This window comes from Pezoporus wallicus, unplaced genomic scaffold (assembly GCF_028554395.1).
Source record: "Pezoporus wallicus isolate ANWC-B61680 ecotype Strahan unplaced genomic scaffold, APGP_CSIRO_Pwel_v1 scaffold_7402, whole genome shotgun sequence".
Classification (NCBI taxonomy): domain Eukaryota; kingdom Metazoa; phylum Chordata; class Aves; order Psittaciformes; family Psittacidae; genus Pezoporus; species Pezoporus wallicus.
In genome coordinates this window covers 1,827,389-1,853,109 of record NW_026641037.1, presented here as the reverse complement: position 1 = coordinate 1,853,109, position 25,721 = coordinate 1,827,389, and the positions used below count along the sequence as shown (strand labels likewise).

At 41.5% G+C, this 25,721-nt stretch overlaps 1 protein-coding gene across 9 annotated transcripts in view; it reads right to left on the bottom strand.

Annotated features, from left to right (window-relative positions):
* VEPH1 (ventricular zone expressed PH domain containing 1) overlaps positions 1-25,721 on the bottom strand; it is a 96,310-nt gene that overhangs the window by 28,063 nt on the left and 42,526 nt on the right. For 8 of the 9 annotated variants that reach the window (XR_008973808.1, XR_008973807.1, XR_008973809.1 and 5 more), the window contains 3 exons: positions 21,212-21,432; positions 14,069-14,278; positions 12,763-13,154 (listed from right to left, as the gene is read on the bottom strand). Coding sequence is in view for 5 of the 9 variants with exons in the window: in XM_057421636.1 (XP_057277619.1) it covers positions 12,763-13,154; positions 14,069-14,278; positions 21,212-21,432 (823 nt within the window). In the remaining 4 variants the exon portion in view is untranslated. Of the gene's footprint in view, positions 1-10,792; positions 11,559-12,762; positions 13,155-14,068; positions 14,279-21,211; positions 21,433-25,721 lie in introns of those variants that run through there. The other variant, XM_057421639.1, reaches the window with a different exon arrangement.

The following is a 25,721-nucleotide window of genomic DNA, read 5'->3' as shown; positions in this document are numbered from 1 at the left end:
TGGTATTTTATAGCCCCTTTAAACAGGAACAAACAGCTATCCAAGGTAAAAGGTATGGAAAACAAGAGACAGAGATCCTTAGTTCATGACCATGATGCAAACACAGGAGAGAGCTGTGCCCTCTTTACTCAGCTGGAGAGTTGAACTTGGAAGGGGAGAGGAACAACCTGACCCACCAGCTAACCCAGTTTCCTAGCTAAAGGCAGGAATGATAGACAGACAGATGAGCTGCCATGAAATGGCTGATGAGCCCACTAGATCTATGCACCAAGCCACTGTTGCTCACTACTCCTGAGGCCTTGGCTTGCCAGCATCTACAGAACCGAGCTGAAGTGTTTTCAAAGAGAAGAGAGCACAGTGCAGGCTCCTGAGGCATTGGACAGCCAGATCTCACCGTGCAGCATCCACAGAATGAATCACCAGTTGAGAAGGCTGACACGGGCCAGCTGCGCAGGCAGCATTACTCAGAGTCTCATGGTATCCTGGTGAGCCCCTGTGCGTTGAAGATGTAGGAATAAAATGCTGTAAGAAAATATCCTAACTGGAAAAATGAGTTGTAACTTTTTAGAGAACATGACTAGGAGGAGAGAGTTTAAATAGCATGACCTTCTGGATCTACCGACAATGAGAGCCAGGAACAAGGAAGACAGATATCAGAAGGCCCTTCTGTCCAGCAACAGACCATCTTGAAATACTTGTCGGTTTTAACATTTTTCATCTATCAGGACATGAAAGCATAGAAGAGAAATGTAATAAACTCAGTATTTCACATAAACCACAGTGTATGAGGAGTGAGTTTACCAGAGGCACGAAAGTCTGGGTCCCTGGAATGAAAGTATCAATGGATCAGATTGTCTCTGAAAATGCAGAAAACTCAAAACTGAGAGTTTGGAAGCTGTCGAAGATGCTGTAGAGTAGCCAGACGGTTGTTAAGGTGGGAGAAAAAACTTCAGAAGCTGGCAAGTGGAAATCACTCTGATATCCTTTGAGAAATCTGTTTGAAATTGCTGAGTAAAGGAGGGCACCAGTACCAAGCTGGGGCTGCAGAGCTCACTCAGACTCCACTGAGGCACAGAAGGAATCTGAGATGTAGAGGCACAGGAAGATTAAAGGAGTTTGCAAAAAACAGTAGAGTCACTACATGTGCTGTGAGGAAACACACACAAGCCAAAGCAATGCATAATATTTGGAAATGAGCACAAGAACCAAACCAGATTGTAGCAACCATAAAGCAAGGGATGACAACAGCACTCCTTCCTCAGAGGAGCTCAGCAACATTACAGCAGATGAAACTTGGATTATCTGGAAACTAATGGGGTGTTCATTAATCTTTAATCACAGGCAGGTGCAAAAGCCAAATAGGGGGCAGAAGGAGCAATAGTGAAAGCAGAAGAAAACTCACAGGCACTAGGAGGTCAGAGGGTCAGACCAGGCAGTAAGCTTTCTTCCCAGAGAGGGAGTTCATGAACCAAGTCAAAATGAGGAGCTGAACAGCACTACAAGCATCATCTGAATCACTCCCCACCAAAGAGACAGGAGGAAGGACCTAGACCAGTCCTAGCTCCCCTAGCCTATGGGTGAGCCAAAAAGAAAACCATCCATATGTGCCTCTAGAGTAGCAGAAGGCTACTTTGAAGATGTTTCTTTTCCTGTGAAACAGCGATGGAAAGAGGAGCTGTCTTCATCAAACACACCAAAAAGAGAGGCACCCTCTGTGGTGTTAGGAAATACGGCACTCTTTCCTCCTGTGAAGGCCTGAAAAAAATGAATATGTTACAGGAGAATGTTGCCTTGAAGGAGGAAAGAACCACACAAAGTGGTGGCTTGATGCCAAGCACTGGGCATTTGTAGACTGCTCTTTGAAGAAAACAACATTAATTGTGCACATTGACTAAATCCTCTGGAATTGTAAAAGTTCTGTTTGGATCACATCAATCAACTAAGCGCAAACATACTCTTGAAATCTACAGTGGGATACTATTAGAAAGGTCTGTATGATCATTAGCTTTCAGCAGTAGAAAGCCAGGGCTTAGCTAAGCCAACAAAGATGCAAATGCTGCTAAACTGAGATAATTGAAAGACGGGAGATTTAGATTAGATATTAGGAAGAAATTATTTGCTATGATGGTAGTGAGACACTGGCACAGGTTGCCCAGAAAAGCTGTGGCTGCCCCATCCCTGGAAGGGTTTAAGGCCAGATTGGATGGGGATTTGAGCAACCTGGTCTAGTGGAAGACATTCATGCTCCTGGCAAGAGGGTTGAAACTGGATGATCTTTAAGGTCCCTTCCAACCCAAACCCTTCCATGATTCCATGCTGCTCCAAGGAGGCTGCTGACAGAATACTTTTCCAACAGCGTGGTCCAAACTAAAGACCCCTGTTTTATGCATCACAGATGATAACAAAACTTTAACTTCAGTACACTCAACCAGAAGTAGAGGCTTGGTGGTCTTGGTTCCTGTGTGTGAAAAGTATAATAATTCATTATGGGAAATCACTCTTAGCTAAAAGAGACTATAAACCACACACTGCCACTGCGAAAAGGAGCTGGCAGTCAACGCCTTCCTCTTCAGTTAGGATGGCAGTTATTTTTTCAGTTACAAATGTATGAATTGACAAGAAACACGGGAGACGTTTAAAGGCTGCAGGCAAACATTAGATTGCATTTAGCAACTGCAAGGCAGCAGAGTCCAGAACTAGATTTCCTGCAATCTTCAGTGAGTCCACAGTAGGTCCACATCAATCTGATTAAATCCCACCTGGGCAATCTTCCAAAGAAGTCATTGCAGCTGGGAGCAGAAGGCTGCAGAATCCCAGGATACCAGCCCCCAGTTAGCAGTTAAGAGAAAGGATGCCCACTGCTAGGTGGGACTGTGTTTAAAGGGACTCTGAAGGAGGTTTCTGAATGCTGTAGAACAAAAAACTGCAAAGGTTATATGAAGACACAAAAAAACCCTAACAAACTGCTTAGCAAGACATTGTGGATGACATTGAGAAGAATCCTGAGGCTGATAATACATGCCAAAATAAATGTAATTTCAAGGGCTGGAGTCCATGCTGGCTGAGCAAAAAGTTAGTTCCAGGAAAAAAGTAGCATGAATTTGTCAATACCAACTGAAAAAATGCCTCCTACTCAGACACTCTTCAAACCTTTGGCACGAGTGATTACTCATAACTATTTCTGCATTGATGTGCTGAATTTGGCAATATCTAGTAACAAGCCAAGGTTCACTACATGCGTTTTTCAGTGGTTTGCAATGAACTATGAGTTTCAACATAGAACAGCTAATATCAGTTATCCAAGGTCAGCAGAAAGTGGTATTTAAATAATAAACCTATTCTGATGAAAATTAAGATGACCCAGATACATATCTAGCACTGTTACACTATATTCTACTCAAGTACAAGCCAACATAACAGTACTATAAGAAGCCAAACCTAAGCACTGAATGTTTCTAGAAATGACAATATTACTCTTGTGTTTCCCCACTTGTGGAGCAATTTCAATTCAGTCTATTCACTATATCCTACTGTAGCAGAGTAGTAACATTCACCATGGGTTTTGATATTTCTAGTATAATATTGCACTTTTATAATATCCTATTAAAGGATCCCAATGAACCATTATTGAAACCTCAACATGTCCATCACTGTAGGTCATTTTTACTGTACCTTGCGGGTAAGTTAGAAGTGTGGCATGATCATTTAGGAACAAAGCATGCATGTGACACATACATGCGTGTGCTTGTGCTCAGACATACTCTGAGTGAAAAAAGGTGCTTTTAAAATCATTGCAGTATTTATGAATTGCATAAATGTATTTCATACAGAAGTATGAATTACTGATGTAATTCATCAGTACAATACACAGTTTAAGAAGATACATTTTGGGCTTTCCTAAAACACATGTGCATAAATCAGGTTAGGTAAGCTATATTGGATACTTTTCCCAGTCCATCATTGCAAGTTATATAAAATACTGTGAAACAAGCATCAACTTTGTCTAATTCCAATGGATTTCAGAGGAGTTAAAGTACAGAAAGTACAACAAAGCAAGACCAATTAACACTGTGAGATTGGAAGGCAGTCATTTCTATGGAAAACAGCTTACTGCATTTGCACTTGGCAATGCAGAGCAGCTGACAAAGGGAAATCTGATGGGTGAGCAGGGATCGGGTCTGTAGCTTTAGGTAGGAAAGGGGAGCATACACCAATTTTTGCTAGGAAGAACAAAAGTAAATCACTTGCAGGTTCGGGTTAGCAAAAAAGCTTTGAAGGTGAAAGGAAACCAGTCTCAGCCTAAGAGGTTGGAGACAATGTAGTTCCCTGAATCCCTGTGTAATTCCATGTGTGGAAACATGCAACCACTCACCCTGACTTTACATGGTAAGGAGAGATTAATGTAGCCTCAAGAAATTTTCAGATTATCAGTAAGGTACAACACACAGGAGAGTCCTGTCAACAGAATCTACTCACTCTGCAACAGCTCTCTCAGTACACAGCACATCTTGATGAGTGTTGGCAATCCAGTGTTGACTAAAGGGCCCTTTGATATGCTTTAGAGAAGTGAAGTCCAAGTTATGGCAAAGCTGGATCTGCAGCTCTTTAAAATAATTGGTCAAAAGTATGTAAGGGAGCGAGGAAGTTAAAAATTAATTGATTTCCCTGAGGACATTAAGTCTATTACATTGGTCACATTTAAGCTACACATTTACAGACTCTAGAACAATTTTTTTTACTTTAAAACCTACTGCCTCTTCTAAATGTGAAAAGCAAATTTGAAGCAGGGTGTTGATGCTGATTTCTGTTTCACCAAATAACCTGTCCCATCTGACCTAAATTTGGAGTTATGGAAACACCATTCCAGCCACTAGATCTGTAACTCTAATAGCACTTCTGTACTGCACAGGCTCATAGAGGCTTTGACTGTAGAAAAAGAAAAAAAGCCAACCCAAAATGAGACAGACTTTGTCTTATGAGTATTTAGGAGTGCTGGCTCCTGGAGCTGGATGATAGATGTAATTGTTTTGTTTGGGGCAGTAAAATCCCTTGCACATGTCAACACATCGAAAGATAACACGAGGAAGAAAGGGACAGCTGAGGGACAAGAAAATATAACATCAGGTATGTCTTTATTGTGGCACTTACTTAGCATAGACAGGCCTGAGTAAATGCACGCATTACCCTGGTCTGCATGCCAGTCATTCCTGTAGCCATGCCACCACTATATTACTGCTGTGAGAAATGAGATTCTTGTGCACCCATGAGTGCCTGATGGCTGAGCCACACTTTGACTTTCTCAGAAACAATTATGGCAAATTTTGTACATCTCATCAGTGCTCCCATTTGTGACATCAGAGAAACCAATTTCTCAGCACTTGGGGTCTCAGTCTGTGACTCCACACGCAGGTGGAAATGTGGCCAGCCTGGATCTAACTCCTACTCAGGGAGAGGCCAGCAAGCTCTGATGCAAACCAGGTCTATTAGGTGAGAAGTCTGGGTATGGGATGAGAGTTTTGTTTACACTAAGCAGCTGCTCAGTTAACTCAGCAAAAGAGAAAAGATAAATTCGTTTCATCTCATTAGCAGCAAAGCAGTATCTGCTGCTGCCGAGTATCTGGTGTAACACACTGCACAGACAGAACAAGTGCTTCCTTTATCCAATTACCATGAATCATCCCTATTGACGAGCACCTCAGAGCAGACCTGAGCCAAGACATTTTAGAGCTCTGTGCATCCCTCCACTCAAGCAGCTCCTCATCACAGCTTCTGCCTGGGCATAGTACCTGGCTGCACCCACATCCTGCTTTCCTGCATCACTGGCAGCAGTGGCTGGTGAAACTTGGGCACACCTTCTCCATAAAGAATGATAAGTTCTCCTCCTTTCTCAGCTTGGCTTTGGCTTGGAAGGAGATTCCAAGTAACACAAAGAAAGGGATTTTAAAAGATGAAGAATGTGTGAAATGGAAGGCACAAAACACCACAGAGTCACCAAATGCCCCAAAGGTCCCCAGGAAAGGCTCCTCCAATCAATAAACATTTCTCATCACATCTGCTGGCAAGTGTCAAACTTCTAGCAAGAGAATCAGCAACAACTTGTTTTTCCTACAGGAAACAAGAGAATATATGTTGCAATTTTAAAGTTCACTACTAAGTGGTTGTGCCTGGGGAAAAGAACAAAAATATACACAGAAGACTATCAGTAGAGTTAATTGTTTTTTATTCCAACTTAATACGCTGGGCTAAAACTGGAGGTTCATAGGCAAGTAGGTCCAGAGCCACTGGTTCTGGGAACAATTAATGCATTATTTGATTTACATTGCTAAACCTTTACTATTAAATAAAATCTGTTAATAGGAGTAAAAGTACGCTCATAAATTTCCTGAACAGAATCAAACCCAGCCATAAACGTGAAATCAGGGAATAAGAAATGGATGCAACTTTTTAAATTTCAGTTTTAAGCTTTTTCCGGCTTCCTCAGTTTTCTTTGCCTGATCTCTTCATTTTGGATTACAAATAAGTGTGCAAATAATAAATACGTTTATAGGAGAAAAGGGTAATTTTTAAAGCAACCAGCTTCAGGAAATGCTGGTTTATATTTTTTTAACACTACCAGCTTTGCATGCGTGCCATAACTCGGTCTGACAGTTAAGTTACCAAAAAATACATTGAGAAGGCATAAATGTAATGGGTTCTGGACAGCCACCGCAATGCACTCAATACACAGAGTCCAAATCTGAGTGGCAAAGGCCACATTTGAGAATGTACACATCAGCTTAACTTTATAAAACCTTTTAGCTTCCTTCCCTTTACTATTAGGGCAATGAAAATCCTTTGTCATGTGGGAAGATACAACAGGAAAGTATCTCTGCCACATTGTCCCATCTTCAGAATCAAAAGTGCATTTACGTTTCTGCTGCCTGTACTGATACAGACATGCAAAGAACCCATAAGGTGTGCGCAGGAAAGTGGGATCCTGAGAAAATACCCTGGTCCTGCTGATGCCTGGTGCTCGTGTCCCAGCTGCATCCTTCAGCTGCCTCTGCCCAGCACCCGCAGCCTGGCTCACCTTGCCTGCACAGCGGGGTGAGGAGGGACACAGGAAGAACCATTAGGTCCATCCTGGTCCCACCCAGAAGCTCAGAAGTCGAAGTCCTCTGGCTTGGCTTTTCCCCCAAGAGAGTGATTACACCACCCCACCAGCATACTCCCAGCTACCAGGTAAAGCGCATCTGGAGACCAGCCTGTTTAAATTGATGCTTCCAGATTAGGTGTAAAGCACACATGATTTCCTATTATCACATACGTGAAGGCAGCAAGTTATGAGTGTGTTCATGTTCCTATTACGCTCCCAGTTGCACTTGGAGTTTCTCCATGGTCTAACGACACAGCTCACCATGAGTGCAATTGCCATCCTGTGAGTTAGCACTTCCATTCTCACTGCCTGCCCTCGCATTTGGGATGCATTTGAAATACCAGTCCTGTAGAATAAAATGCCAACTGATATTTTCTTTTGGCTGAGCAGCAGCAGAGTTGATCTCTGGAAATGCTGGCCTGAACCTATGAAACTTTGTGATCCCACTGAAGGACCAGAGGTCCATCTGTTCCAAATCAACATTTGGCTTATGGAATGCTGGAATTTATCAGACCGGTGCAGGGGCAAGCACAGCAGGGGAGCAATGAACTTTTCCATCTATACCATCATATGGTACCGATTATCTCTCAGTACAGCATAAAACATAACAACAACCAGATTTAGGGCCAGCATACTGCAACCTGTTTCCCCTGCCACTGCCTCCTCTTTCAGCATTACTATTAATCCCACAAAATGTTTGCTGTTTGTTTCCTCCTGTAGGGCACCAAGGAGCCAGGAGTGACTCACTACTATAAAATGGTTATTTTTCATTGGATGGCATGGCATTTTGAATGTGGCTTCAGTGACTAAGGATTGAATGATCTCCCTGTGCTCTACCCTTTTAAAAAGGTGGGTAGGCAGGCTGGAGGTGTGCAAATCCTTCACAGCATCCTCTACACACAGTTATAAAATGCTTTCTTTTCAGCATCTTGCTTGACACTCAATGCTCTGAGCTGTAGGCATTAATGGTGGCAGTTTTATCCCATTTATCCAAGAGCAAGTAGAACTAGAGTGGAAAACAAAGACCTGCCCTCAAATTATAACCAAATCCAGCAGCTATACAGTCTTGTGTCTGGGAACCATCTGACATCAGCCACTCCCAGAGGCAGAATGCACACACCCATGCATTTTATCCACCATCCCTGTGTATCTGGGAAACAAGAATAAGTCATCCAACATGCACGAGACCTAAAAATTGCCCCATGAAGCAGTAATTGTGTTACACTCTTTTGAGAATGGGTTCAGGTTCCAGCTGGATGTTGTGGCACTCCCTAAGCCAACTCTGGCAGGTCATAACACCAATAATGAGTAATACAGGAATGCCATCTTTCACCTAAGCCTTTCAAAGCAACCTCCTCAAACTGCTGCCAGCCCTATCTCCCCAGAATGGTACATTGAGACCTAGAAAAGCAGAAAGGCTGAAAGACTTTTCAGAGAGCACGTACTGCGGCCAGTGGAGAAACTGCAAATGCAATGTGGGAATCTTGAACACAGTCTCTTGCTCTTAACCACTGGGACCCAAAAACAGCGGAACTCCTGCCCAGTGTATACTGAAAAGCAACGATCAAACTCAGGAGTATTCAGGAATTTATAGCTGCACAAGACTGGGCCACTGCTATCTGTAAAATCCTGGAGGTACCGATAAGATGTAAGATCACAAACCATTTGGAAAAATATAGGCAGATGAAAACTGTTTGCTTAGCTCTGTGAAAGCTAAAGCATCTCACAAACATGGTGGCTTTCTTTTTTATTTTTTTGAGAGAAAGATCCACAGGATTAAGAGGATTAAAGTGATGAACATGACATAAAAGAATGCCTCAAATTGTTAAGGTATGGCAGAAATGGGAATCTGGGCAAAGTGGTTCAAACTAAGCAGGAAGTGAACCAAACCATCAGCAACAAACTGAAACAAACTAAAATAAATGGATTTTTGTGGTTTTGAATGCCTTCTTTCTGCCCCAGTTTAAATCCCCTCTATGACTGCAGTGCTAGTTCCAAGAGATTCATGTATGCGTTTACACACACGCATCTGGTAAGCTGTTGTAGCTTGTCTGTTCTTCAAAACACCCTCAACTTAGACATTTCCTTAGTAAAAGACATTTTGGCTAACAGCCCAGCCTTAACCCTGCTTCTGCTGTAGGATCATCACCCAGTGCATAACTCTTCTCTGCTTGAAGCCAAAAATAGTAAATACTAAGTCAGATAAGAGAGCTGAGGACATGTCAATTTTTCAATGTGTATAGGAGACATCTTCAGACTGTCACAGACACATCATGGGTCCATCCTTGCAGCTCTTAATCCCTTCACAGCTGTAAAACCTAACACTTAAGTTAATAATGCATAAATTTTGACACACAGTGTAATTCAAATGATCTTATAAGGCAACAAGAAGACTGAAAAAGCACACCCCATAAAGCAAAAACATTTTGTGAGGGTAAGACCTACACAGCAAATGTCTGACTCAACAGCAAAAAAGAAAGTTTACAAATCAGAGACAGTGTTACAGAGCAGAGGATGCAACCAAAGACATGCAGGGAACCTGGTAATCAGATCTGCCCCCTTACCCACACTCAGAGTCAAGAGTGCCTATGACATTGTGAGTTGTAATAATTTGGTTAAAACAAATTTTCTCAATTTTTGTCCTTTCAAGGGATGTTCAAACAGCAATTCTGATTCGAGTCAGAAAGCCCCATCAGGACCTCATCCTGGCATTAGCTTGCAAAGGGCACGTAAGAGAGCTGTAAGTGAGGAGTGCAAGAACAGAACAAGCACACAGCAGTAACTTCCCTTCTGGTACCTCCATCCGTGGTTCCGGCATTTCCAGAGTTGGGTGATATTATTTTGATAACTCTTGAATGGCTCTGATCCCTGAATTTACATAACCACCTTTGAAAACAGGTACCCTTTTCAACATACTTATGTACTGTAGCAATCAGCTCTTCCATTTAATTATATGTATATAATTATGTGTTAAGAGGTGCCTGTTTTGTGTATTTTGAATTGGCTTCCTGACAACTTCATTACATGTTCTCTAGAACTCGTATTAGGATAGACAGTGAGCCACCACTCCCAATTAATCTTCTCAGTCCTTTAAGATATTGCAAATCTCCGTCAGCTGTCTCTTTTCTGGACTGCGGAGTCCAAGGCCATTCTTCATATGGAGGCCCCTGAGTATCCTCATACTCGTGCTTACTAGTCTCATTTGTCCTTCAAGATTCAGGCTCCACTTAATGCAGACAATGCCATAATGATGTCATTTGATGTATCTAATTTTCTTAATAATTCTTCTCTTGCTTTTTTCCCCCAGCTACTGAGAAGTGAACTGAATGTCCTCTGTCCTTCTGCAAGGCAGTGACTCCATATTTGGAAAACCTTCAGCAACCTCTTGCTTTCATTCCTACTGTTCTTGGTATCAGTGACCCCATATCTGGCATGGGCTGTACACGCTAATTCCGGATGTACCCAAAGGCATGCAAGCACCTTCTGTTCTCACCAGTGTGTCATCACAGCATCCTTTTGGGGATGCCATCCAGTCTCACTTTTAAGCAGTAAAGCATTCCCCATATTCACAGACAGTCTGCCCAGAGGTTGGACATCATCGTCATTAGAAATGCAAGCAGGGGTTTGAATTCTGTTTAAGTGAACAGAATTTGACCCATTTATTACATAGAAATTCTTACAAGCGACATTAACGGTCTGTTGACCTGTGTGTGAGCTACCACTTGAAAACCCAAGAAAAGCATGACCAACAAAAGGGTATGTGGGGAAATTTGTGCCCTCTGTTATTAGCACACTGCAGTGCTATTTTCTTGCAGCACATTTTGCCACTATTTCCTTTACTCTGTTTCATGAGAGAGTGCTCTTAAGTGCATATCTTTTAATATTTCCCATGGTTTGCATATTAATTTTCCAGTTCAACAAACTATATAAGCAATGTAAAATTAGCCAACTATGTATATTAATATTTTCTAAAATTATTTTACTATTTTCTAAGCATCTTATTTGAAAAGTAAGCCCTGCACATTTGAATAGGCCTTTAGAGTGTGCGGGAATCACAGGAGTCCAATAACTGAAAGTTTTTATGGGGTGATTTATTTAATATCTAAAATATTAACAAAACTATCCCCTGAATAGTGAGCCAGATTTCTTCAACATATTTAGAATGAGTCACATAAATCTCCTGATCTGCACATGTGTCCCCACTCAAAGAATTTCCCTAAGAATGCTAGTTGAGGATTTTCAGGAAATTACAATAGTTTGAATGAATTTAGAAATAGTCACATGCTTAGAACATGTCATAATAAGTACTTCAGAAAGGAAACTGAGCAATGCATTTAGAAATATTGAACTTATTGCATTTGATTAATGCAAGGTCATACCACTCAGCACTTGAAAAGCCAGCTTGTTCACTCTCATGTTTCCACTGCAATTTTACAGAACAAAAGTTTTATCATTAATTGTGTCAAGTAACTATTTCAAGTAGTATATGTGGAATTTAAGATATTTAGAATACTCTTCAGAAACATAGCTTTTAAAATACGGTTATATCCCTTTTATGGGTAGAAACTACTTTTCAGTTTCTTGAACACTGAAAAAGTAAACAAACAAATATTTTATCCACAGAAGTTGATATCTGATGGGCCTGAAGTTCTGTAGTATTAGAAGATGAGGTGTTACGTGGCTGTAAATCAGTTTGATTTATGGAGTCACCTACTCTTTGGAATCAACATGGTCCACTGAAGGGCTGAGCTGTGAATAGTTCACAACTACCAGCAAGTGGTTAGATGCACACAAATTCATGTAAATAAGAGTCTCACACACCAACCTAAAGTATTTACTTCAAAGAGAAGTATCAAAGACCCATCAAGCAGTGCATCACCGGCCTCCCCCGCAGTCTCATAAACCCAGTTTTCTCGCACTTGAAAACAAATGCCACCCCTGATGAAAGCAGAAAACATTAAACAACCCCAGGGAGGTGGTGAGATAGGATCCAACCTGATGCACTGGGGATCTCATTCTGTTGTGCCCCCAAGGAGCTTTGTGTTTAGACTGGAATGTGTTGACCTGAGGGTCCTGATTTAATAACATCATGATAATGAGGAAGGAGACACAGATCTGCTCTACACTAGCCCAGCACGCCAAGAAGGAGGCTTAAATATTAGCATGTGCTTATCCATACACCTGTGTGGCCAAGTGCGACCCATGGCACACACAGTCTGTGGTACTTGACTCTCCACAACTGTTCACACAGCTCCATAACTTACAGCCTGGAGCCAGGTCACATTCCCCTTGCTTTTCTGCCCTACAGACATGCCCAGAGGCAGTGCCAGTCCTACCTCACTGCAACATCTCTTCAGCTAAGTGTGACAGTTCCTGCCTTTTTCCAGAGAGCTCGGGGTTTGTTCCCTATGACAGCCAAAAGCTATATCCCTGAAGGAAAAGAACAACAGTCCTGGAAGGTTTCAAAACATTGCAGTTTGGGAATGACACTGTTTTATAAAACTAATGCTCTTCTCCATCCATGAGCTCTGTGCTAGAGAGTCTTTGCTACCCATTTGCTTGGACCTTGAGAGGACTTTCAGCATAGTGTTACAGTTCTCGTAACTGGGAAGGTTTGGAGCTCTTACCTTCAACAACACACTGATCAGGGATAGGAATTTTTCTCCCCATCTCTGTGACATATGCTTTCACTTTACCCAGGTTTTCCTTCAAGTGCAAGTAGAGCTTATCCTGGTATTCCTTGGGGCTCATCGCTGCCTCTGTGCTTCCTTCGAGGGCCTTTTCTTTAGTAGAGTCTGGCAAATTTGTTGATTCCATGTAATCGATACTTTGGTGTGAAACCAAAGAATTTCCCAGTTGCATTGCTTCAGTATCAGCATTGAAAGGCAATTTGTCATTTTCTTGGCTAATGTAGATCTCCGAGGAGATACCAGCAGTTATCTCCCCATTGTCCTCATCCTGTCCACACTCTGAGTTTATGCCCTTCATGCAGACTGCATGCAAAGCGAGGCTTTTAGACCTGGAAGGTGATAAAGGAAAGAACAAAGGTTTTGGAGTAGAGGTCAGACACAAAAATCACCCAGACACATGCTCTTCTGAGTTACCTCTGTGCAGCTGGCTCAGAGAGCTGAGTGTGGGGCTCACTTAGCCAGAAACAAGTCTCTTTTGGTAGATATGCATTTCAAAAGCAAAATGCAAGCCACAGCTTTAATAAGCAAATGAAACTAAATAATATCCATATATCACAACATCTGCATGCCATGGAGGGAGCTTGTCAGCCTACGTGCAAGAAACTTGAAACCCCAGGACTGGAATATATGTATTGTTGAGCACATCATAAAAATGCCATCCAGTGCCATTTAACTGAACCAAGATTCAGCCTCCAGTTCTTCATTGCCCCATACCTATATGCTGAGGATGAAGTTAAACCACTGTAAGAGTAAAAAGGGTAGAAAGTGAAGTGGCTGAAAAGGCAAATACTGGAGCAGGAAAAGCTCTGCTGCAACGCTGCAGTGCACAAGCAACTTAAAGACACTGTGGGTGCATGTTGCTGTCTGAGCTGCTATCTAACCCAGGGTCCCAGGAGAGTCATACTCATCTCACAGCCCACAGGCAAAACTCTATTCAGACATTTGATACTTATTGTTAGCAATAATACTCAAGAAAAGTCTCTGTATTTTCCTTTCTAGTAATATCTGCATGCAAATATTTTCTCATCCCTTATACTGGTGTAGGGCACAAGAGATTAAATAAATAATTTAGGAAAGTTTTAACCAGCCTTTGAATTCATGGGTATGAGACTTAGTTAAAATTAGAATTACAATGGCCAAAGGCATCAAGTGGGTCAAATACTCAATGTTTGCATAAACTTTTATTGCAAAACTTATAAACTTATATTCATGAAAAGCACTCACACGTTTTACAGAGCCATACCTGTTAAATCTCATATCCTTCCTTTCTTCTTTAGAAACCTGGCCTAAACTGTATCTCCGCACTGAGCCAGGAGTACCATTGTTGACATTTATTTTCTCTTCAAAAGCCTGTATTTTAACTTGAAGCTTTTCATCCTCTTCACTTCCATTCATAACAGATTTTAAGTCATCCACTGGTGCAGGAGATTCTGTTTCAGTATCATTTTGCATCCTAAGGAAGTAGAAAGCAGAGATTTAACTCTGGCACACTGTGTTCATAGTGATGCTGATGCTGCATTCCTGCCTGTGACCTTTATTATGTTTCTGGTAAAATAATTATGTTTCAGCAGAGATTCTCCTAGAGGTTGATTAATCATTTTTAAAAGCATCTTCTGAATCAATGTCTCTGTCAGATGGATCAGAAACATTCAACATCTCTGACAACACCGGATAAGAAACCTCATGTGCTGTATCTGCATAAGCAAAACCCCACTCTTTACCCTGTGGTCCCATAGCAAAAAGTTTTCCAATTGAATTTAAACTATTCTCTGTAGCTTGCTAAACAGCAACTTACTACATTATTTTAATAAATTTCAAGTCAAGCTAATCGTAGAGTTTATAAAAGTCTGTGGTTTAAAAAGTTTGACAAAAGTGCACGCAGTTCCTCCTGAATTATTGTATTCTGAGTAAGGAAAACATCTCTCAAAACTCAGCACAAGTACAGAAACAGGCTCAATAAAAGTTCTAAGCAATGTGATTGAAGTTCAGCAAAAGAGAAATAGAAAACAGTGAGTTTAGATGAACTTGGTAGGACTGCAGGACAAGCCGTTTTGTTTTAAAGTTGACTGTTATGTTAGTTTTAGAATACAATCTTTTAATACACAATTTCAGAGCCTATAAGGATGCTGGGATGGACACTTCATTAGAGACTGTAGTGATAGGACAAGGGGTAACGGGTTAAAACTTAAACAGGGGAAATTTAGATTGGATATAAGGAAGAAATTCTTTCCTGTTAGGGTGGTGAGGCACTTGAATGGGTTGCCCAGGGAAGCTGTGAATGCTCCATCCCTGGCAGTGTTCAAGGCCAGGTTGGACAGAGCCTTGGGTGCCATGGTTTAGTGTGAGGTGTCCCTGCCCACGGCAGGGGGGTTGGAACTAGATGATCTTAAGGTCCTTTCCAACCCTAACTATTCTATGATTCTATGATTTGAACATAACTTTAAAATAAATTTAAAGGAAGCTGTTAATCTTATGGAACAAAAAGAAATATGCTGTCAGATATAGTGATGTTAAAAATTTGCTTTCTAGCCATTAAAATGTCTTTTTACCAGTGAAAAATACCGTCTTTGCTGGAGGCCCAGCCATGGTGCTGCAGGGGCAGTAATCGCTACTGCCAAAGCCACAGGGCACAGCAGAAACCCTCTGCAGAAGGATCCCAGGGTGACAGACCCACCACCCCTTACCAGGGCAAGGGCAGGCACACCAGTGTTGCACCCTATCCCAAGTGCAGCCTTTTCCATGCCCAAATCCAGGTTTCCTAGGTTAAGGTTTTCAGTCTGACTGCTGGATTCCCCAAAACTGAGCTTCTGAAAATGGAGTTTGTTGGTAGGATCCTACACAGCTCACAGCCCACAGTGAGGCTCGGCTTCTCCAAATGTTGAGCCATTTGCAAGAGACCTAACCCTTGGATATTTGCATTCTTCTTTGAAGATGCTGCTTGGTCTTTATGCAACACCAGGACTGAATTTCCTGGGGGACCAACAGCACATGTGGCAAAACCACTGTTGCTCCTTCCCCTCTTCAGGGGGGTGCCTTCTGTTGGGGATTTCTACGTTTCCATCTTACTCCTGCAACTATGGAGTAATTGGACAAAAAAGTCATGAAGGCAGTATGAAGACAATTAGAAATCTCAGGGAATTAAGGGGTATTTGACAGTATTTACTTTTTAAACTCTACCCACAGCTCTTTAGAGCTCATTTTACTTCTGACCATTTCTTTGTGTGTGTTTGTTTGCTTGTTTGGTGGCGGTTGTTTTTTTTCCTGATGAGGAAACATCTGAATAGCTAAATCTGTAAAATACGGATATGGAAAGCCACAAATAAGAGTTTTAACACAGCCTTTCAAAGCAGCAGAGTCTCAACGTGTCATGCTCACAGTTGGAAAGCCTATTAAAATCTCTCAAATAAGGCAAATTACCAATTGTGGGAACAAAAAAGCATGTTAAAAAAAAAACAAAACCAAACTCACAAATCCTGCGTCACAAAATGCACTTTTTCTTTTGTTTTGATAAAGGCAGCTCAGGATATTTCTCAGAGGAGTTGGTAAGTTTTGTCTTGTTTTTAATTTAGGCAAGATCTCAAAAGATATTAACAGTGCAGAACACTGAAAAAAATATTCTTCTGTAATTAAGAACCACGGTTTGACCTTTACTAACAAATCTGTCTGGAGATGGAAGACAAGATTTAATTCGTTAGAAAGCTGTCACTCCAAGATCACTCTTAACGCTGCTCCATTGTGGGAACTATGTGCTAAGAAAAATGTCTTGTTACGTATGTAAATACATATAAAACCTTCTGGCCACAGGGAGGGGACTGATGTGGTTTTCGAATGACAGACCCAAACCAGCAAGCCCTGGTGATGTTTGGAAATAAAAATGGCCTTTTACAACAGCATTTTTTTGTCCATCATTCTCCTGTTGAACTCTGGTGGCTTTATAAAGGAAATACAAGAAAATCCTTCTAAAGAAACACATTGATGAATCCTGTGAAGCAGCAATAAGTTAGTGCATAGAAGGCTCATTGCCGCCTGGTGTTCCTCAAGCCACCACCTTGGTTTTGACCTGGTTGTTGCCTGCAGTTTCAGAGCAACTGCAAGCACTACATGAGGAAGTCAGAGCACTCAGCCCTGGCATGCCTCTCACATGTACCTGCTTTACATGTTATCAATTCCCAGGAAGCCAAAAGCACATACCCCAAGTGAAACATTCAATGAAGCCTCCACCCTGTGCCCAACGGGATGCCTGGCAGGCCTTCCTGCTGGCCTCCCCTTCCAGCAACAGTAAAATAAACAATTGTTTGAAATCTTGGCAGGAGACATTCAGTACATTACTGAGGTTGCTGGAGCAGGATCAGATTACACCAAAGCTCAGGCTGTTTTTGAGAGGAAAAGGATGCACAAACCTATAAAGAAATCATAAGGACCTGGCTTGAAAAGACAGTACTATGCTACTCACCATTTCACTGCTTTAAAATTCTCTTCAGAAAGAGACCTAAGTATACAGGTCAGCAAGTCCTGCAAAACATTTCTCCAGACCACCAGCACGATTATAACAACACCAGTCAGGTGCTTAAAATGGGAGAAAAGAGCATACACAAATGGAAATTGCTAAAAATACATGTGAGATGGGATTGCTTCCAGGGCTTCAACTCTGTGGATGGAGGCAACACAAATGGATCAACTGTGAGTCCTTGGGGTTCATCAATGAACAGGCATAATCATCTCCCCAAATACAATGGACCTTCAGGTTTGAAGAAGACAAGTGGTGGACAGCAATGGCAATCTCAAAACCTCTGGGTCATGGTTGGGAAGCCCATCAGGAGCTTCCAAATTATTGCTAGGAATTATCATGGAAACACTATCAGCCAGATAATATTTAAGGTTGAGGTTCCACAGGGAGCTGAAGGCTGCATCCTCTGTCATTTCACAGGCAATGCCACTCACAGCCTCTGCACTCACAGATACTGATGGTAGAAGCCGGAACATTTCAATAGCTGTTGCTGACAAACACAGACAGCAGGCAGTGGCAGGTGCTGCGTGCAGGGCAGCTGCTCCTGGGAGCCAGGCAGGACATGAAGTGGCAAGGGATGCTGCATGCAGACAGGCTTCTTGGTGCTTCTGCTGAATTAAATCACACCATAACACCTTACCAGTATAGGAAAGTCTTAGATGCTATTACAGCTCTCTTCACTCCTACATGTTGATTTAAAGGACACTGTAGAAAATGAAAGGCAAATGAATGGCAAAGGAATACCAAATGATGCCATGTGCTAGACCTATCCTCTCCCTTAAGGAAAAAAGACAATTTCATCCAATCACGACACTAAATTGAGCAGCACTGGTATAGCCTGTTATTCTCTGTTCTTACCCAGATTAAGGACTTGGAAGTGCCATTTAATTATCTTACTTTTGTTTCTTGCCTTCTTTCAATAGACCATGCTATACTTCTGGGTTGAATCAGTCCATTAAAACTCCATGTTCTTAAAAAAGTACCTCTGAGACTGAATAACGTGCAATTTTGTGACAGTAAGGGGCAACAGAGCATCACATGGTTTTAATTATATTCTCCACTAACTGCATGTAAAATTCCCTGTGTCAAACAACTCCAAGCCAGCCATCGCTCTAAAGAAATCAGTTTCTTCTTATGTAAACACATGATTCTGGAAGGAATGGTTATAATCCAGCCACACATTTTAAAATCCTGTTTTCCTTTCACAGCACAAATATTCTGGATTGCTGCTCTTTAAAAATCACTGCAGCTCAGTAACTGCAGCAGCTCTGGAGCTAGGAGGGTATTTCCATGTCAGTGTCTGGACCGATCCCACTTTTGCTAGTACAAGTCAGAATAAACTCTGATTAAGTGAAGAGCTCTTAGCCTTATTTGCTGTCGTACTTGTTCTTGTCTGATTTAGCATATACTTTGCTTGATACAGGCCTGAAATATAAAACCAAATACCTAAAAAATGTAACTGTGAAAAGTCAGTGTTTCACCGTGACCTCTCAGAGCCACACTGAGATAACAGGATGATGGCAGCTGCAAGCAACCAGGGTCACAGATGATTGGTGGGGGATAAAATTACAATTAAACAAAAAAATTAAAATATCAAGCAGCAGATGGAGAAAAAGAAATCATTTCAGAAAGGTTTGTTTGAAAGGGTCCAGGCCCTGCCACTGGCTTGAGACAGCTGCGTGCAAGGCAGACCCTGCTGCAGCAGACGTCCTGAGACACTGGTCCTTACCCAGAGGAGCAGCAGGAACAGGTTTTCCTTCCCAGCACTTCTGGCTACACTCACAGCCTCCTTGTGGCAAGCACAGCTGCATCACAGGGACTGTCTGGTTTCATAATAGCAGCAATTTATCCACTGAAATGTTAAAACCCAATAAAATCAAAACAAAAAGGAAGGAGGAATGTCCTTCCTTAAACCAGAATAACCTCCAAGCAGCCTCAGTGCAGCCCTGGGATAAAGTGGATGCATTTTCATGGTCTGCCCCTACTTTTCACCCTCCGGAGGCTGTCCCCTGGACCCCGTGGCAACTCTTAGACTCCAAAGAAGGCAGTACATTTTCACTCACTTATATGCATGGCTGTGCTCAAACTTGCCATGTGGAAGCAAGTACAACTTAAAGAAGCAAACAACCAAAGCATTTTCCTTTCATGCTCAGTAGAAGCAGTAGAATTTTTCTCCTGAGGGAAAATAAGGATATCTTCTGAAAAATCAACTGAAAAATATAATTACCTCCCTTCTCCCCAGCAAGACTGTCCAGCCAAACAGTATCTTGCATCTGTAACCACACTCACACAGATAAAGAAGCTTCTACTCCTCAGTAAAGCCAATCCTTAACAAAGGGGAATTTTAGAGAGGAACAGGCAAACACAATAACATTCTTAATTAAAGCTTTTCTTGCTTTTTACTCATTTTATCAACTCTAGAGATAAATGTTAAGCACATGAGATAATAAGGAATAGAAATATCATAACATTTTAACAAATAATTTTTCTACTGTAAATCAGGGGACCACAATGGGTTCTGTGAAAAATTATTATACTTTATTACTGAAGCCTCAATTCCTGTCCTGCTTCACTGTGGTTCCCAGAGCACGTGACATTCTTCTGGTCCCATTTACTAAGTGACATCTGTCCCAGTTGAACTTGACTAGTTTGGAAAACATGTATGTCATTGTATGCTCATTTTACTATCTCCATTTTTTTCACTATCTCCAATGAAGCTTTATATAAACAAATGCTGAGGGCTTGATTTCAGCTGAGATTACAGCCACCAGGTGAAGTTTTCTTACAGCCTCGTAAAATGAGGAGCTATATCAGGGCTCCTCTCCTTTTTCATTTTTAACTCTCTCCAGGCTACCAATTAATTGTTTCTTGAATGACCTCAATGTTTTGGCTCCAGCTCTACAAGTCTGTCTCCAAGGCTATCCCTCATGGTTATGAATTTTCTGACATCTGTGTTAAATTTTTTCAATTACTATTCCTTTGTGCCCTCTTGACCTACTTCAGTATACACAATGCTAATTGTAAGTCCTTCCTTAATTAAAAGTGACTACTACCATATATTTCAATAACACTTGCACTTTTACTGACAAATGCAGCAGCACTCCAAATGGTTTAACTTTAGGATGAACATTTAAAAGAGGCTGAGATATGTTTAAAAGAAGCTGAGTGAACAGAACATCTTTTCATACAAGTTTGAGAATTTTTTTTTCAGACCTTTTTTAGCAAACCTTTATGAGGCAGCTATGCCAGTCATTGTTCTCATCAGCGTCAGTGGCTATCTTCTAGAATAAACTCAATGATAACTGTGTAGCCTGACCTCACCGATTTATTTTTAACTGAAAAATTTTAGACTGCCTTAGTCTACTTATCTGAGACATAGCTTTCTTCCTACCCTTTAAGCGCTACAACTTGAACAGCTTCTTTATTCTTCAGTGCCAAATGACGCAATTTCTGGTGTATGATGTTTGGCGGTCATTCTGCCTGACAGCCCAAAGTTGGTGTCTGCAGTGCACCCACAGCTCTTACTGCCACCCTTTAATTACAGAATTCTACTTCAGTGTCAATCATCCTTATGCCTGCATTTGAAATGCATTCCTCAGGTTAGGGATATTGCCCATCAGGTGTTGGTAAACTACTTCGCATGCTTACCTGACCCTATAAATAACACAATCCAAAGGCTAAGTGAGTATATACTGGAATGATACAAGAAGGATATCAAGATCAATATGAAAATGGCAATGTAGTGACTTACAGGAACTGCAGTACTTGTTACTTTCTGCTGATCATTCATTGCAACTTGAGTATATTTAATATAAATTTACGTTGTCTCACACAGCCATAGAGATGGCTGTAGCTTTATCATACAAAAATGAGCTTTACCTGGCTCCAGACATGTTATCATTCTCTAGCTGTCGGATGAGGAGCTTGGCTATGGCTGTGAAACTGTTGCTCATGCGGTAGATATCTCTGCTCTGGGCGCCCAAGATGCTTGAGAAAGTGTCAGTAAGACTCTTAATTTCCAGCAAAAGAATATGGTGAAATGAGTGCTCCATGTTGGCCAGCTGGTTCACCAAATACATCAGGCATATTCTGGCTCGCTCCTAGAAAATGTAAGAAGAGAAGAACAATTTTAAACAAACTAATTCATTGTTTGCTTGCGCAAGGGACATTTACATGCACGCTGTTGATTAAAACGTCACTGGGGAATAGTGGCTACCCCATGATAAATAACAAAAAGACAACTGCATCAAACACAGTTTATTTTTGTGTACTATTGACATTACGTTTATTCCTCTTGGTATTAACCCAGCCTAACTTTAGTACACCTTGTCACCCCTTCAGACCTAGAGTCAGAGTCCATAAAGCGTTTTTGAAGGCGCCTGCGTTGCTCTAGCATGGTCGATCAGTCTGGGTCAGTGATCACAGCACCAGCAGCAGACCTAGTTCCCCTTTTTCCTTTGATAAGCCTTATGAGTCTGGCCAAGCTACTTTACCTTCCCATACCCAGTTTCTTTGCCCTTTTTCTGCTTTATTCCTTGCTGTTTGTGGCAGGTAAACTCTCTTGTAAGGGGGCACACACTCATGCACGCTGCTCAAGTTCACAGGATCATCTGCCTGAGGGTCTTTTAGCTCGTGTCTGAACCCAACCTGTTGCACATTGAGCTTACACAGGTATTAGCAGAGACACAAACGTTAAAACCTGCAGGCTCAATGGAACCCGCAGCTGAGGTCTGTGCTAGTTTGTGGCATTGTATGACTCACATCCAGCTGCAGTTTTGTGTCTTCATTACAGCCCCCCTGTATTAATGGGCTAATGTTCAGGTTTTTGCTTTTCCCATGTTACTGTCCACTCCATAACTGCAAATAATCAAGGGGCATCAGACAATTGCAGTGAATTCTGCGTATGCCACTAGTTGTTACAATTAATTTTGCAAGGAATGAAAATTTATTTCTCGGACCATAAAACATTTCCCAATCATGACTTCCTTTCTGGAGCTCTTGGATGTTGCTGATTTGCTATGTTTAGCAATGTCATCTAAAAGCCTGTTGTCACCAGTGCTGCACAGACCGAGCAGGACATCTCCAGCACAGCATCAGCAGAGGAGTGAGGTGCAGTGGGCAAGAGCCGGGGGACTATCGGAATCTCTTTGCGCTAGTGGTGAGAAGTTAAAATATCTCATAAATCACATGGTTTCTCTCCTTTCTTAGCAATTCATTTAAGAGAAACACTCAGATTAGACCTGTGACTAACACTGCAACAAAGACACATTTAAAATGAGATTTTGTTTTAAGATCTTATCACATCCGATAAGGTGCCGTCTGGCAAGTTGTATCAATCACTGCCAATGCACTGAAGTCTGATATGCCCTCTGTAGCCGAAGTTTTGCTAGTCAGTTTTTCAGGGGGATGTGATCTTGCCAATTTATCAGCGAGATTGCATCCCCCACAAATTAGGATTAAAGGGGCTATTTCATAGAATAATATTAAATATGCAAGGATTTTCTAGCATAGATACTTTATCATCTCTGCTTGGCAAAGGCACACAATTCCAGTTCCAACTATTTCTGTATGTATGTATACAAATTCACAAACTAAACCAGAAATCCCAAAGGTGAAGAAATGCATTAGAATTCTTCTGTTATAAGTGTATCAGGTCCCAGAGTCCTAAAAATCTCTAAGTGGGAAAAGCAGCAGGGAAAGCAGCAATTAACTTAGGAGCTCATATCAGATCTTCCACTGGGGTAACTGGGTATGTCTCTGCTCAGCAAAACCCACTTGGTACAGAAATGGGGAAATATTTTGCTTTTAGAGCTTGTGATGAAATGCAAGCAAAAACAAAAATAAAAAATTATCTTCTTCCCAGAATATTAGCAGAAAAGGAGAGGAAGTTGTGTGCCATACATGTACTCCAAACTCTGCGGGGCAATAGCATTATTGCCTTTTCTCTTCTGGGACCTCATAACGGGAGAGAAAAAATTGCTGAAAGTTTGATTCTAAATACAGCTGGGCTATAAAATACATGGGGGATTTTGGCAGAACATGGCCTGAGCATCACAAGACAGACATTTTTTGAAGAGAAAGTCAACTTATTTCAAACAAAAAAGGATCTGCTACACCGTAGCGTGACAGAGATAAATGAGAAAAGCATATCAGACAAATTGCTTCCCTTCAGCCATATGAGGAAAACTACAGCTACATCCTCAGATGGGCTGGGGTGGTGTGATGGAATGAGCCTTTTTTTTCTCAATGGCTTAAGAGGTTGACTTTTTGGTACATATTCACTAGTTTATTTGGAAGATGATCCTCCCTCCAAGAGATAAACACAGGCTCAATTAACATTTAAAACACATTTTTGTTTCCTAAACAAACTGTGCAGCAGACTAACTGGAAGAGAAGTCTTGACCATTTTCATGTCACTTTGATCCAGCTGGACTCCAGCCATGCTGAAATGCTTCGCCTGGAGTGAAGTAAAAGAACAATAAACTACTGAGTAACATAATGTGTAACTGTTACACAAAACAAAATTGCAGCAAAATAATTCAACATGAAAGCAGTCATTATCCCTGCCACAGTTTTTATCCAAAAAAATTTCAGGCAGCCTCTTTGGCTGTGCATAACCCATTGTTATTTTAACAATGCTTATTTTATGCATTCATGTATTTTTTATAAGCATCCCTTGCATGTTATGACATTGTATCTGCCAGCAGGTGAAGGTCTAAACCACAAGCAATGAGGTGTGGCAAAGTTTTTGCTTTGTCTTAAAATCAGGCTCAGAAGACTACAAAAGAGATCACAAGGCTTTCAGAAGTAACTCCAATTTCCAGTTGGTTCAAACGTAACTGATGGCAAAAAAAAAAAACCAAACCCAACTATTAAAATGTTCAATTGACCTGTGCCCCAAGATGGTGTTTTGCTTTGCACAAATTTATGGTTAAGGGACAAGGTCTGATTTCAACTTCGCCCATGAAACCGTCACTAACATCAACAGAAGTGGCGTGTGTAAACAGGAGGGCAACCTTTAAATAAAAGGATCTCTTTTCAGCCAAACCTCTCATCTCTCCAGGGGTCTGTCTGAACTGCCAAGGTGGAAAGAGCAGCTCAGGGAAAGCATAAGAGGTTGTTTCTAGAAGTAAGCAGAAAGGATTTTCTGCTCATATTTGCATTCTGTACCATAAAGGGTCAAAATATCAGTAAACAAAATTCCAACACTACCATTGTCGATCCATTTCCCACTTGTTTTGCTTGGCCAGGAAGGGGATGCTGGTTCACGTCTAAGTAAGATCTAACAGCATATCTATAACATGGCTCCAGTGCAGGAAAAGGAAGAGGGGGAGAAGTGACGAGAGGTTTTCAGGAAGGCATTGCCGCCACGGTGGGCTGTGAGACACCCCCATCAGCAACAGTCTACAGGGACCATTTTGCTGCTTGCATGATTCTACTTGGACCTGATCTAAATACTGGGACACTAACACTTGTAACTTCGCAGTTACGCTTGTGGATCAGAGAACTGTTTTACTTCTTTCTCATGGGTGCAATCATTGTTATATACTGAGCCTTTAAGATCTGTCCAGCTTTTATGATGCCAGCTGTTTTCCTGGTTATTTTATCATAGGTTGATTGTCTGTGTTGCAGTGAGTGATGCCGTCGGCATCAGAGAAATCCAATGGTATTTTTTTTTTACTTTCAAGAAGCCTGATCTGCATGGGAGCATCCAGACACGACCTGTCTTCTCTTGGCTCACAAGAGGGTGGGGGTAAATTCTGCACAAGGAACCACCAGAGTAAAGCAAACAAAACCTTTACAAGTGAAAAGGAGGACTACGGGAGATCCACTGTGTTACTAAATAACACAAGATCCACAAGGACCCTTCAGTCACCACATATGGTCTGATGCAACCTCAGGCAATTGTGGACCAATGAATATCCCACTAATAGCTCCTCATATACCCTCCACCGCAAAACTGCAGGCCACAAAGCACTCAAGTTCTCCTGGGCTAAATAAAATAAAATGAAATAAAAATTCTTAGGGCAAAGAGACAAAACTCACAAATAGAAGGTGAGAGAAAGATCATCAATTATAATGTCTGTGAAGGGAGAACTTGCTATGTGAAAACATTCAGGTGATGTGGAGCAGCAAAGCACATCCCACAACACAAAGAGGCAAAAGCCCCATGAAACACAAGCATTCCATAAGGAGAAAATGGGAAACTTTAACACACACCCCCAGCAACACTATCATAACTTTTGCACCCAAAACAGTGACTTGCCTTGGCTCCAGCATGCAACTCCCAGCCATCACCCAAGCATATTTTAAGGTTCTTTCTGTACCATTTATGTCAGAGGAAATTACTGAACTGGCAGTGTGGCAGTGCAGGAAGCACATCCAAACC